At 43.6% G+C, this 15658-nt stretch overlaps 1 protein-coding gene across 4 annotated transcripts in view; it reads right to left on the reverse strand.

The window, feature by feature from the left end:
* Positions 1-303: 303 nt before the first annotated feature.
* The window catches only part of SYBU (syntabulin), a 112716-nt gene continuing 97361 nt past the window's right edge, over positions 304-15658 (reverse strand). For all 4 annotated transcript variants that reach the window (XM_058698859.1, XM_058698856.1, XM_058698858.1 and 1 more), the window contains 4 exons: positions 12118-12220; positions 5484-5687; positions 3672-3821; positions 304-2138 (listed from right to left, as the gene is read on the reverse strand). In XM_058698859.1, coding sequence (XP_058554842.1) covers positions 1034-2138; positions 3672-3821; positions 5484-5687; positions 12118-12220 — 1562 coding nt within the window. In that variant the 3' untranslated portion in view covers positions 304-1033. The remainder of the gene's footprint in view (positions 2139-3671; positions 3822-5483; positions 5688-12117; positions 12221-15658) is intronic.

Consider the following 15658-nt stretch of genomic DNA (forward strand, 5'->3'; position numbering starts at 1 on the left):
CCCCTCTGCATCCCTGACATGCTTAAAGAAAATCAACCCAACTTTTCTGAAAATACTCAACACATCTTAGTGAATAAATGTATGAACAAACAAATGTATCAGTAATTTCAGAGCAATCAAAGCTACTTTCAGTCAGAAACAATGCTTTTTTAAAGACAGAGTAGGAAATCCTCGCCTCTTTTAATCATTGTTTTCCCTCTTTCTCATTTCTTAAGTCCATTTTTTATAGACCCCTACTGATAAAGAAGAAAGTATCCATTTAGCCTTTCTTACCATTTACAGAAGTAAAACCACACAGGTAACTATTTTACGGGAGGATAAAACATTTATTTAAATGTAAACACTAATCTTTATTTTCATCATGCTGAAGTGTGTGGTTACAAACAATTTCCAATAAAACACTATATAATAAGCAAAAAATAAGTTAATACATCGTAAACTTACATACAGTCTCATCAATTAACAGGTTTAGGAACAAACAAGCCATTTCACGACTTTGAAGCTACATTTAGTAAAAAATTGCAAACACTCAAATCTTATCAACCCCAAGTAAGACGCTAAGGAGCTATTCAAGACTTCTTCAAACCAATTACACAAGTACAGTTTTATTTTTGGTTACAGTCCCCTGCTGTGCACAAGACCATTGGAATGCTGTAACAATTACACATTTTAAAACGGCACAAAGCAAAGCAAGGAGATAACATGCCAGCCTTACAGAAGCTGTCTTGAAAAGTGCAAACTCTGCATTTTCTCTTCCTGAACCACTAGGATAAGAACGGGTACCTCAGACGACACGGCAGGGTCATGAGCATGCTTTCTCTACCACTGGTGGGGCATTTACTTGAACCAGGTCTCCATGCCTTTGAAGATACCTCCGGTTTTAAACAGTGAACAGGCTTCAACTAAATATAGTGCAAATCAAATACCGAGGAGCAAAAACGACAGACTAGAGGCCGCCTCAAGTCGACCTGCTGTTTCTCCACCTGGCACGACGCACGGGACAGATTGGCACACGGAAACGACGACTTCTATTTTAGGTTTTGATGTGAAAGGCGGAGCGGCGGAGCGAATGCAGGGCGACCACACAGCAGCCCCGGAGCAAGGCCCCGATGTTGTAGACGGGATCTGTCCCCCCTCTCTGAGTACTGAATGCCCACAGAACAGTGGGGACCACGGGGGCAGCCACAGCCAGGAGATCCACCAGGAAGCTGCTGCTCCAGTACTGCGTCCCGATGGCCCCGCGCGACAGCGGGATGATGCCGTCCAACCTCTCTTCCGTGGGGCCTGCAAAATCCAGCTCGCTCATGAGGCGGGTTGCGGGAGCTTCCGGATCCACCGTGGCGGAGGGGGTCTCCACGGGAGACAAAAGGATGGCCGAGTTGGGGTTTCTTGGCGTTAAATCCACCATGAACGCAGAGACGGACTCGGGGAAGCTTTCTGTCGAGTCAGCCCTGGACTCGTCAGGCGATGCTGAGCTCGAGGGCCACGGGTCCCGGAGCTGGAGCACGTGCTGGATGAGCTCCGAGATGGCGGGGCTGTAGGGCACCACGTCGGTCTGCACCGCTCGCTCCACCACCGCACTGCCCTCTTCCTCCCCCGCCGCCAGGGGGAGGCCGTCGAGGGCCGCTGCCGCAGGGGCGGGGTGAAGGAGCTCCAGGTCGCCGGCCTCTGCGGTGGCGGCGGTCACCATGCCATCCAGCAAATCTGTGCGGTCGGCCAGACCGTCTCCCACCAGCGGCTCGCCGTCGGCCCCTTCCTCGGTGCCCTGCTCCTCCGGAGACAGCCCGTCTGCCATCTTGCCGAAAGGGGGGCCGAGGGGGAAGCTGTTCTCTGGGGAATCGCATGGGAAGTCCAGGCACAGTTCATCCCTCAGGGAGCCACTGTGCGCCATCTCCATGCTCTGCAGTAGAGACTCCAACTTCTTGTTTTGAATATTTATGTCCACAAAATATTTCTGAATGCCTTTATCTTTATCAGCCAAGCTGCTCCTCATAGTTTCGATGACCTGTTTGAGCTGTTTGATCTCCTTCCTGGCTTCCTTCAGGGCCAGCTGGGCCTCCACGCGGTGGCACTCTTCTTCAATCCAGTCTTCCCTCATCCGGGCCAGCTGGGACTTGAGCTCCACAATCTCGCTTTCCCTGCAGGGAGAAGGCAAGGTCAACTTCCAAGCGGGCGCCTAGCGATTCTGTCCCAAGGCCAGGAGCCCGGGCTCTTGCCCTTGAAACTCGGAGGTTAAATCAGTTTTGATTTTTTCTTTTCTCTCACAGGTATTAGCCGGGAACTGCCCCCCTTAATTGCAAAATAGCAAAAATGAGAAGAGTAACTAGAATCAGAATAAAAAATGTGACTATTGTCTGCTTTTCTTTTCTTTTTGAGTGCTGTCAGGCAATGCGCGAAGTGTAAGCATTTTTAATATTTGAAATTTCGTTAATAGGACACATTAGAGTTTCTTAGCCTCCTTTTATGTCCATAGACCACCTTTTTCGTATATCTACACTTTCTGGAAGTAAAGTTCATTTCACTTTTAATTACCGATCAAAGATGGAAGGCAAACTGGTAAGTTGTAGCCTTGCAGAACTGTTCTGATCATATTCCAGTAATAATTTGAAATTTTTTTGAATTATAAAATGCTGCATATTGCAAGGACTTTGTGAAAAGTCAATTATTCCCTCTCTTCTCAGGGGAAAATGCTAGTGGATCCATCCTACACTGAAGAAAATCTATCCCATTTTTTAGATCCTTCACAGGACCCTGATTTCAAGATCTTTGTTGGTGATTCCTCCTGATAGATAATTTCTTCACAGTCAATGTAAATACAAGTCCTCATATTCTCAGTGGATATGAAAACCAGGCAGTCAGGATCCTGACATACATGAGGAGATGTTGTTAATTTTGCTTCTCTAAGTTTAGACCGGAGTAGTCTCCAGTTTCATTGCCTTCCCGTGCTTCCCTGCCATAACTGCTCAAACCCTCACAGGGATTCTTCAAATCATAAACAAAGCCTTCCAGAAAGTAAGGTCTGACTCACGCCACCCCTGCCCTGAACTCTCAGCCACCCTGGTCAGAGCTCCATTCGTCTATCCCAAAAAGTTCCGAGGGAAATCATGAAGCAGAAAATCTGGCCTGCCCCAAGATGTCAAAGGTCTTTTCTCTGTGATAAGATCTCTTAAGCATCGGCTTTTTTTTTTTTTTTTTTTTTTTTTTTTTGGTTTTTGTTTTTTACCTTAACACTTAGCCAAGAATAATGAACCTCTTCCTTCGGCCCAGAAATAGCTTGCAGGAATCATAGTGCACATGGCCGTCCGCGCTCTCAGAGAGATAAACAGGACTCAATAGGGGCCCCATGTGTGACCCTTACTGCTGGAAGTATGGGATTGTTCCTGCCAGTGTTCCTGCTATTTAAAAATAGCCACGCATACACCCAACCCTTCATGTCCGAGCTGTACACACCCAGAAGCAGAGGTTCCCCTCAAACCTTAGAGGGTCCCCGGTGCTCCTGAAACAGCCAAATCACTGAGGAATAGGAAATGGCTCCTTTGAAAGGCTGATTTCAGGAATTTACCAAAAATGAAAAAAATTTTCTTTTCTATTTCTCTATAGTGTGGGTTTGTGTTTCATTTCATGGAAAAAGAAACCATCCTTAGCTCAGCGTGCAAGGAATGCCGATTCACCTTTCATGAAGCCGGCGCTCCGATTCCTTCAGCTTGGTCTTCAGGTGTCTCACTGTAACCTCTTTTTGCTGCAGAGGAGTCAAATATTGCTCTGGGTTTGGGGGTTTGACACCATGATTTTCACCACAGGACATGTACCTTCCAGACCGCCTGAAACAATCCAAGCAACGAAATGTTACTTTTTCTATAAAAAGAAAAGTGACGGCACAGCTCACAGCTAGGGAAGGAAAGACAGCTGGGTACCGGGGTCTGAAACCTCAATGACGCAGGATTCACTTAAGAAGGGGGTTGTAATGTTACCTGCTGATCTTAGGACTGCTCATCACTCAGGAGAGTGTGGGGAGGGTGTTTGTGGAGAGGGTGTACACAGTGGAGAGGGAGGAGTTTTCTATGGCTTAAGAATGACCTCATACAAAATAATACATGATTGTGCACAGGCCTGCCTGTGGACTGATTTGGAGTAATGCACTGTTAGAGGACAATGAGTGGGACGGGTGGAGGGGGGAAGGACTGGAGCGAGACGGCCTGACTTTCCACACAATGTGCCACTGCCTAAACATCCCAATTGTTATTAGTTGAATTCAAACAGTTCCGAAATCAATCCCTGGCAAGAGTGTGCTGATTTGGTGGAAAGTTTCCTCATTCCAAAGGGGAAAGGCCACTCCACTGTCACCAGAGTGTGTGTCTTGTAAGAGAGATGCCTGGTGTTGTAGAAATCTTCCCGAGCTGGAATGTCGCCCCCTCTCAGGCCTGGCCGGGGCTGGGCATCCCTGCTGGAAGACAGCTGACTAACGAGAATGGCCACCCAGAAGGAAGAAGGCCGAGGAAGGAGGGCTAGCAGCTTTCTCCCCAGCGCTGGAGCCCTCGCCCTGGTCCCACTGAACCTGCACTCCATCCAGATGGCCTGTGTCCACCTCCCAACCTTCCAGTCCCCCTGTTGTGGCCCCTTTGGTTGTGGAGGTCCTTTTTTCTGCAGCCTCATGCCCCCCAGGGACTAATTAATTCCTTGCTTGACTTTCGGATTTCATTTCAATGTCATTTACTCTGATCCCTCCAGACTGAGTTGGACAGCCTCCTGACCTCTTACAAACACACGCAGCAACAGGTACTTGCAGAAAAGCCTTAACATGTCTTTGTCACTAGATGAGCAATGTCTTTGGTATCGTCTGGGCAGTCGGCACACAGACCCTCCTTGCTGCCCACTGTCCCATTTCCAGTGCTTTACACAGTCCCTGGCACAACATGGCACTCAACAGATACCTGACATTTGAATGAACACGTGGATGATTCTTGCCTGTTCTGGGGACCCTCCCCCTGCCACAGTGCCATTTTTCCTCCCTATCCAGTCCCTCCCCGGGCTGCTGAGCCTTACCAGAAATCATGGTTTGAGTTCTTTCTGCAGCTGCCCTTGAAGGATCAGCTTAGTGCGGGAAAGGAAAGAGAAGTGGCTTTCTACAGAATAAGGCAGGAGCTCAAGAGATGCATAACTTTTTTTAAGTTTTTAAATTTTTTGAAGTTTATTCTGAGAGAGAGAGACCATGAGTAGGGGAGGGACAGAAAAAGAAAGACAGAAAGAGAGAGAGAGAGAGAGAGAGAGCGCATCCCAAGCAGGCTCCGCTCTGACTGTGCAAAACCTGATGTGGGACTTGAAGTCATGAACCTGAGAGATCATGACCTGAGCCGAGACCAAGAGTTGGATGCTTAACCAAGCCACGCAGGTAACCGCCTCCTCTTTTTTTCTAAGTTTTTTAAAGAAAACTTACCAAGTAGGACACACTAAGCCCCACGACCTGGGAGATGAACAGCACTCACCTCATGACTGGGCTGCAGTCACTTCCTTTGTAGGAGCCGGAGTTGCTACTACTTGGGGAAGAAGGCGCATAGCTGGGATGGATGTTAACGGGACTCAGCTGATTCCTGCACAGCATGGACAGGAAGTCCTTCTCCCGTGGGGAGGGGGGGCTGTTGCCAGACTTGTACGATGAAGCTCCATTACTCCGCCCATGGGGACCTCGGCTGGGAGAGAAAACATGAGAAATGTTAAAATGCTTGGGGCTCCCAGTGCTCAAATGCTAATACTTAACTCCTGCTAAAAGCCAGTTACTACTAAGGAAATCCAAGCTTCAGAGTCGAAAGGGGCAATATAATTACCGTCCTCAGGGACGGCCTTGTTGCCGCCTGACTGATACTTTCTTTCCTTCTGCCATTAGCACAGGCAACCTCACCCTCTGCTGTTCTTTCAAATAGTTTCTGACCATAAAGCTTGTTTTGAATTAATCCCAAATGCCTGTTAAGAACACAAACCATGTAAAATATTGATTTGGTTTAGGTTCACTTTAGAGGCTGTTTTGAAGATGTGTTTTTCATTCCAGTACACCTGTTTTAGCTTAAAAATGTTTGGGTTTGGTTCATGCTGGCGGAAGAAAATGAGGGTGGTTCGTTTGGAGTGTGAGGGAAAAACGGGGTTGCCCGTAAAGGAAGAGGAGAAAAGAGGACAGATAAACAGCTCATATAAGTGTGTCAAGCCTACAGTTTTAACCACCTATTTTCTTTCCATCCCCGATGACTTAACACAACCTTTATAGTTTAACTGCTGAAATGTTTTAAAGCTCTTTCTTCATTCCCTGGCCTGTTATTTTGCCCCCTAAGCAAGGAGGCTGACTCTCTGGCTGGAGTGGCCTTTCTAAAATGGAATTGGATATCACTGTCCTCAAAGCCATTCAACAGCTCCCCAGGGCCTCAAGAGGACCCATCCCACCTACCTATCGAACCCATCATCTGCCACTCCTCCCTTCCCCCGCTGTATTCCAGAATTCCAAACAACTTACACTTTCCTGATGATCCATGCTCTTCACCATTTTCATGTTTTTCAACTTATCATTTTCTCTGCCTAGAATGCTCTCCCACTCCCTACCCTAACCCTTGGGATACTTACAACTTCGAGACTGATGGAAATCCACTCCAAGCAGCCTTCTCTGGATTCTTCCTTCCCTAGGCTTGTATACGTGTGGCTCCTTAATGTTCCCTAGTACTCCATGAAAACTTGCATCCTGGGGTTTATTGCATTGTCTCACAACTACACAATTGTTTGTCTTTCCCACTAGACTAGGGCCTTCTGAAGGCAGGAACACAGTCTGTTCTTTTATATCCCCACTACTTCATGGCACATGCTAGATGCTCCCTAAATGACAGCTAAATGAATAATTTGGGTTTGAGCCTTAGCAATGCCACTTACTAGGAACTTGAGCAAGTAAGCTACTAAATATATGGGGATATATAATAATAACCTTTTTTTTTTGTCCTCACAGAGTCCATGTGAAAATCCAATCAAAGAATGCAAGTGAGTGCATCTGATAAGATGTTAAGGGCAATTCAGCTGTAGGATATTATTACAGGAAAAACTTGTTCAGACTTCCCTATTAATCTCGTTTCAGAGATTTGGCACCCACTATGTAAGGCAGCATCTTGAGAATGTTAAAATTACTTAAATAGGATAACAGTTCTGTGTCAGAAATATTTCTTGTTGACATTACAAGAAAACAAAAGAGAACAAGATACCTTTCATCCAGAAGTACTGCTTTTTGACAATCCCCTCTTTGCAATTCTGATTTACATCTGTACTCAACTGACACATCTCAATGAGAAACGTGTGTAAATGTGAGTGTGCGTGTGGGTATACTTGGCTCCAAAACCACACTTACTCAAAATCAAATATAATTTCAACTAGCTGTCAACCCAGTAAATCACACATAAATGAAACATCACGAAATTCTAAAGTTAAAAAGTTCTTTCCTTTTGAAATCATCCAAAGGGACTCTGCCTCCTTTTTGTGAGAAGGGGACACTTTATATGGAACAGATGGGCTGATGGCTTTGTGACAAACCAACTCAGCAGCCCAGTGGTGCTGGGATAAGCAGCAGAAAAGAACACGACGGGCTCTGGCTTGGATCTGCTTCTCCACACTTCACTTCCGAATCCACTGCAACCAGCCTATTTCTCAATGTGACAATGAGAAATATGCAGGATTCCACACTACAAGTCAGGAGAGACAGTAAGGAGCTAACCCTAATTTTGACCTGGGAATTCTCTTCTGAGTCGACCTTCACCAATGACCTTCTGTGCCCCAGCCCTGTTCCAGATGCTTTATGAACACAGTTTTACATTGATTTTGAGCTTCATGCTATAAAGCTGGTACCTCTCGTTTACATTATGTGAAGTGTGTGAAGTATTCAGTTATGTGAAGTGAGTGAGGTTCAGGGAAAAATCTGGTCCAAGAACACACAGCCAAACTAGGATGTAAATACAGATTTTTGAATGCTACAGAAATGCCTCCTTCTTACTTTACACAAATAGAATATATTGTTTGGAGCTTGTAAACAGGTATATTAGGTACTATGTATATGGTTATTACCTGAAGAATTCACCACTGACCTTTTACTACAGTGCAGTCACTAAGATACAAATTAAGTTAGATGGGAATTTTTAATAACTCACCTGCGATACTGAATAAATAAAATCTCTTCAAATATTAAACATTACTATAGTACAATAAAATCTTCAAATATATTTCAGGAAATGAGTTATTAGACTATAATAGTTGACTTAAAAAAAAGAAACTACATGCTTAAAAATATCAGTCTTGGGGGGTGGGGCGCCTGGGTAGCTCAGTTGGTTAAACGTCTGACTTCAGCTCAGGTCATGATCCCACGGTTCTTGAGTTCATGTTCCCATCAGGCTCTTCACTCTCTGATCTTCGGTCTCCCTCCCTCTCTTTCTGTCCCTCCCTCATTCCTGCACTCTCTCTATCAAAAATAAATAAACATTAAAAAAAATGGAAAAGCTCCTTTAAAAAAATATCAGTCTTGCTCTTTACATTTAGTTCAGTTCAAGTGCTAGTACATATGGGCACAAAGTCATTGCAAAACATTTTCAAAGGAGAGGCTAGGGTTCCATATTTGTCATGGCCATGAACAGTCAAACTCGACGATACCTTCCTCAGCCCAGTCTAAATCCCTTGGTGTGGTGGACAAGAAGAATGCCTTCCACAAAGAGGAGACAGAATTCTGCGGACCCTGCCCACTTACCGAATACCTGAATACAGTAAATGGAAAGTGAGAGAAAGGGAGAAGGGAAGAAGGGAACCAACTTCATAAGGGGCCTAGGTGAATTTCAGTCCCTCCCCCAACATTGTCCTTTACTTCCCGGTAACATTATCATCATCATCATCATCATCATCATCATCACTGTTATGGGTTGGATCGTGTCTACCCCCCAAATTCATAATGTCGAAGTCCTAACCCCCAGTACCTAAGAATGGGGTTGTTTTTGGAAACAGGATTTTAAAGAAAGGTAATTAAATTTAATTAATCCCAGTCCAGTCTGACTAGTGTCCTTATAAGAACAGAAAACGTGGACACAGGAACAGAGAAAGGTTACGTTGAGGAACAGAGACAAGATAGCCTTTTATAAGCCAAAGAGAGAGGCTTCCGAAGAAGCCAATCCCGCTGACATCTTGATCTTGCACTTCTAGCCTCCAGAATTGTTGAGAAGGTAATTCCTGTTGTGTAAGCCTCCCAGTCTGTGATACTTTGGCCAGCAGCCTGAGAAAACTAATATGAACATCATCACCACCATCGCCATCGTCTTCATCATGTCCACTAGTATCATTTTTACCACTACTGACTAAAACCCACTTAGGACGCTTTTACTAAATTCTGGACACCATGTTAAGCACTCATATATTAGCTCATTTAACTCAGTGAGGGAGATGCCATTATTAACCCATTTTCCAGAATGGTAAGTCTCAGGGCTCTGGGTCATGTACCTAATAAATAATGGAGGCTAAACTAAAGCCCATGTTTCTCTGACTCCAAATTCCAATCTTTTTTTTCCCTTCTCATTTCTATCTGCCTCTGATCCGATTAGGATTTTAGTTTAAGAAAGAGAATTCTTCAGAAATGTTTGCAGAGTTGGCCTTCATTAAGAAGAGATCCTTTGTAAATCTTTAAGTTTTGTGTTTTAAATCCCCTGTCAAAAATATTCTCACCAACTCCACTTGTTTATTTCTCCCACTCCTTCCCCAAATGTTCCTGCTCACCTTCCTCCCAGGAGCTAATTTTCCACAGAGAAAATTCATTTATTACAGGAGAAGCAAGCCATTTAAAAGTATCATAAGCTATTATAAAGTTTGGCATGAAAAAAAAATTAAAAAAAATAATAAAGTTTGGCATGGATACCCGGCCCATCTAGAGGAGCTGTTCTCACTGCAAGATCCTACAGAGCACAAATATTACGTGAGATGCCCAAGATACCCCATCACAGAAATCTACTGACTGTGCTCTGTGCCTGGGTCAGATAAAAAGAAGAAAAAAAGTGAGGATCATGGATAGAACATTGTCAATTCCAATTTTCCATTGATGACGCCTGTATCTGATTTGCATGTAATTCTATTTAGCTATTTTATGATTAACATGTCAATTTTTAGTCACTTGGAGAAACCATGGATTCCAGACTAGACAATTTTCTGTAAGGCACTCAGTATTGTTGACATTAGCTTGGAAATTAACCACAAACACAAACTTCTTTGCAAGGCTTAATAAAATTGGCCTCTTCCACAGGCCATTTTTTTTTTCCTTTGCTCTGCTCTTTGATACCTTGTACCATGGTATGTGCTAATTTTCTTGAATGGGTTAGATAAATGGTTTATTCTCAGAGCAAGCCACATCTGATTTATACTGAGAATGTTTATATTCATGTTCTGTGATCCCAGAGGCACTTTATTTCCAAATTAGATTGTGTTTGGGGATAGAACAATTGTGCTTTTTCATTGTGGACTTCACGCTTTTGTTTGCTTGTCTGGCTTCAGCTTTGTTTTTTAACAATAAAACTTCACCAGAGAGGGTCTCAGGTCCCTTTATAAACATCAGTTAAACGTTCTGCTCACCCAAGAGGAATGGGAAATATTTGCTTGCTGAATCCTGGGAATGCAAGTTTCCAGAAATTAGCTAGTTTTTCTCCAGGAAGAGACCTTAAAAATTATGTGGTCCAACCCTTTTTTTTGCAAACTTGGACACTACGGCCCGGGAAAGTCCAGTGACCTGCACAAAGTCTAAAAACAAATCATCCCCAGTGTCTTGCTGCTCACTCCATTGAACTGTTCGGGTCCCTGGCTCAGAGCTCAGCTTATCACAGAGCTGTCCTGGAACCAGCCTATTTAAAATGTACCACGTATCCCACTGCTCTCAATATCCTTTCTCTCTGTTTTTTTTTTTTTAATTTTTTTAACGTTTATTTATTTTTGAGACAGAGAGAGACAGAGCATGAATGGGGGAGGGTCAGAGAGAGAGGGAGACACAGAATCTGAAACAGGCTCCAGGCTCTGAGCAGTCAGCACAGAGCCCGACGTGGGGCTCGAACTCACGGACCACGAGATCGTGACCTGAGCCGAAGTCGGACGCTTAACCAACTGAGCCACCCAGGCGCCCCTCTCTCTGTGTTTTTAAAAATAATTCTATTATTTATGTATTTATTGTTTTTTTTTCCTACTAGAATGAATAGAATTTCCATGGAGTTTTGTTTACTGCCATATCTCCAGAACCTGTCTCATAGCAGAAGCTCAATAAATACTTGTTGAATGAATGAAGTCACTGACAGTAGGAGAGAGTCCTAGGGCTTACAACCTTTCCTACCAAATGTGAATGGTGGGTCATGATTTCCCACAGTTCCTCTCTTCCCGCAACCCAAATAGCATCCATGGTGAACATCTGTTGATGCTTGGTATGTTCTAAGCACTGACCCCACACTATGTGTATATAAACCCTATGAAGTAGGTATGGGTATAGTCCTATTTTACATATGAGAAAACTGAGGCACAGAGAAGTTAAGCAACTTGCTTAGGGCCACACAGCCTATAGGTGGTGGAGCTGGCATTCGAACCAAGGCAGCCTGGCTCCAGAGCACAGATACTTAGCTATTCTGCTCTAATGTCTCTTTATGGTGGTGGCCACCCACGCCATTAACTTTAGTCTTTTTTCACCCCCTTCCCCTAGTGACTGTTGGGAGTATTCAGGGGTCACTATGAAGTCAGAGGTTTCACAGCCAAGAGATGACACAGTCATGAAGGAGGGCAGGTAGGAGGTGGATATCAGGTGAGTACACGGGTGAGCAAGAGAAAGAGAAAGCAGAGAAGGACGAGCAGACACACAGCCAAGGACCGGATGAGAGACAGCCACCGGGTAGACACATATTGGTCAAGCCCTGTGACCACAGTTGGTAGGACAGGGGAAAGTTTCAATTTCAAACCATTATAAAAACCAAAACCTACTCACTGAAAAATAACAAAATCATGAACGGACAGTAATCCAGGTGGTTCTATAGAAACATAAAGTACAGGTGAGTCACCTGCCTAAAGCGTCTCAATAATTACAGAGCAGGAGACGGCGCCTACTTGCGTGAAAAGGAGGACCGCTTGCTTCCCGCAGCAGACATATGGACCTCAGGAGCGGAAATGCTGCCCGTGCTGCTCGAGGAGCTAAAATCAGCTTCGCTACCTGAAAAACAACAGGGGAGTGAGAGAGAGGCCTGAAGGAAAGGAAACCTGAGAATGTGCTGGCCAGCCTCCTGCCTCTCCGGTCCGGCTCCCGGTGCGGCGCGTGCACACTCGAGCGCAGCAAGTGGCAGGATTCCAGACCTTCTAGGCTCCCAGCCTTTCCCTCAAAGCAAACAAGAGAAGGTGCAAGTACAACGACATCATGTCATAAACACAGCTTAGAAGCACGGTGAGGCCAGTTTCATAAAGACACCCATCATCCGGCTGATCGTGCACAGTGACCCAAGGTTGGGGCAGAAACGCACGCCTCTTCCTGTGTGTCGGGCACTCCTTGACAACATCAACGTGCAGGGCCCAAACTTTAGGCAGAACGAAAAGCAGACTTGTCAGTCCCAAAGGAGTTTTTCCAGGAGAGTTTATCTTTGGGCTTTTGCAGTCAGCTAGCCATACTTGAATCTGGCACATTAGGGTCTGGAGAGAATCAGTCTGTTAGAAGCCGTTGGGAAGAAAGCCTGGGTCCGGATAACTGCTTGAACCGGCACTATCTGATCAGTGACTCTCTGACTCCAGCTGCTGTTTTTCTATTAAGAGCACAACCCTAACAAAAAGCAGAAATGGAACATTTCCAAACAGAATGAAGAAAGTTCAGTGACAGTGATGGAAACTGGATTATACTGATATGTGAAGTTTTACTTGGTGGGGGGGGGGGAGCGGGTAGGGGGATTGTTCATTACTTTACAAAAATCACATTCTATTTTGAGCACAGACTACAGTTCAGTATGTAATTAGAAACATGCTGTGTTGCAGAATAATTAATATGAATTCATTTCTAACAAAAAATACATAGTTCTGGAATAGTAATAATGGAAATATTCCAAGGATTGCCTGGGGAAGTTAAGGAGAGTGAAAGATGCAAAAGAGAAGAAGTGGGAAGAAGAAAGAGAAGATTTAAAAAAAAAAGATAATGTTCCATATGCTTTTGGAAAATAAATCTAGGGATACAATTTTATTTGACCTTATCTCTCAACTCCTACAACACAATTTATGACTCTTCTGGTCTAGAACCCAGAGCCAACTCACATTTTTGAGTTGAAGAAAATATGAATAATCTAAATCCTTTGAGATTCTAACAATAATTATCATCACAATAATAACACAAGGCCCTATAAGGACATGATTTCTATTCTTTGTTTCTGTTAATCTTGACAACTCTGTAAGGCAGACATATATCTCACTATTCTACACTGAAGAAGTCAAAGCTGATTTGTCCAATGCTTGTGGGGGAAAAGTCCTGGCCAGGACCAAGTTCCCCTGCCACTTCTCCATACCAGGCTGCATCCTCAGGAAGGCAGCAGGAAGGAGGGGCGCCAGGGAGATTCCTGGGTAAACTATATACCACCATCTGCCTAACTGCCAAGATGACCCATTGGTACAAGACACAGCCAGACTGGCCCACTGGTGAACAGATCCTCTCACTGATGGGTTGTATTTGTTTTGCCAGGTGATGGCAAGGCAGAGAGAGAAAAATCCCTTTCCTGGCTTCCAGGACCTCTCAGGAAGTGCAGCCTCTTGTGGAAAAGAGACCAAGAATGACCTCTTAGCACAGATGTCAGCAGTGAATCCCAATTCCCACCAGAATTCTGGGTGAACTAGGGTGGCAATTTATCAGGGCTGAGACCGGCTATTCCTTCTGGATTTCAGAGACTGTCTAACATTGTAATGAGCTCCCCAAATGTAATTAGTTGCCTCTGAGTAATGCACTGGCTAACCTGAAGTATTTTATAATCTCAAGGATGCATCATTGGTAGTGCTGTCCAGCAATACGCCAGTCCTCATGGCCTTAATCAACCAGCCTTGCCGGCTAGTAAATTATCAGGTTGGTTATTAAGTGATAAAGGCAGACATTTTTCAAAAATAGATCCTGTGGTTGCAGCCACCAGGTTTGAGATATTCTTTTCTAACATAAAATTATGGCTCTGAAACACCCCAATTTTCATTCCTTAAAAGAAACACAAAAGCCCATCAATTATAACTTTACTACCTGAATAACAAGAGAAATTCTAGAACAAAGACAGACAACTGCTGAAAATCCATTGTTTCCTCAAGTTGACTTTGATCTTTGGTAATTATGTACTCTGAACCGAAGGGACAAGACTGTTCCATGTTTTATTGCTATTGGAACTCAATATATTGACTCTTAGGTATGGGCAGGGTCCAAGGTCACTTTTTTCGTATACTTCTCTAACATACCTTCTGCACTCTGAAAGAAGTTAGAAGACTCTTTTGGGGTACCCAGTGGCTGCATTCAGGACTGAGTAATATGATAGAGAAAAATGTCTATGCTACTTACGCCATTTCAGTTTCCTATTTTTTAAAATACATTTCCAGTTTGGTTAATGCAATGTAAAGTCAATACACTCTTTTGAAGGGGTACAAGGAAAGGTCAATTTTACTACATCATTTACTAAGCAAGACAAATAAGAGGAAGACCGGAGACCTGAAAAGCCCCGATTTATCTACTAGCTGGCAACAAAGACTCAAGGAAGGAGAGGCACTCTGTTTCTTTTGAATTTGTATGCAACTAGGTTATTGTTGTGGGTGCTGTAGTTCAATGCTCATTTGTATTATTAAAATCCTACAAAGAGAGTACCTAACCTAAAAACACAGGCCCTGAGTCAGACAGACCGGGTTCAAATCCTACCTCTACCACTCACTTTAGGCAAATTACTTCACCTCTCTGTTTCAGTCTCTAAATCTGTTAAACAGAGATGATAATCATGGCATCTGTCAAGGTTACTGTAAGCAATGAATGTGTGTGTGTGTGTGTGTGTGTGTGTGTGTGTGTGTGAGATGTAGTAAGGTCTCAATAAGTGTTAGCCATTATTACTCCTATGCAGGGGTTAAAAGGACAATTTTTATTACACATTTCCTTTGTAGAAAATTTAGAAAATAGCAATGATTCATAGGACAAAACGTAGTCTATTATTCCATCACCAAATAAATAAATAAATAAATAACTATAGTTAACCTTTTGGTATATAATTACTCAGCATTCCTAGTAAATACATTACTATGCAACCTAATTGCTTTTCTTTTAATATGTGAGTATCTTTAAACATACTACATTTTGTTTTATTAAATCAATGAATATATAGGCTATGTCCAATTATTATATTATTAGTAACAAACACTATGTGCCAAAAACCATTCTAAGCATATTTACTTATTTATTTTTAAATGTTTATTTATCTATTGAAAAGTTTTTAACATTTATTCATTTTTGAGAGATGAAGAAAGACAGAGCATGAGTGGGGGAGGGGTAGAGAGAGAGGGAGACACAGAATCCGTAGCAGGTTCCAGGCTCTGAGTTGCCAGCACAGAGTCTGACATGGGGCTTGACCTCACAAACTGTGAGATCATAACCTGAGCTGAATTCGGA

Source organism: Neofelis nebulosa, chromosome 14 (assembly GCF_028018385.1).
Source record: "Neofelis nebulosa isolate mNeoNeb1 chromosome 14, mNeoNeb1.pri, whole genome shotgun sequence".
NCBI classification, from domain to species: domain Eukaryota; kingdom Metazoa; phylum Chordata; class Mammalia; order Carnivora; family Felidae; genus Neofelis; species Neofelis nebulosa.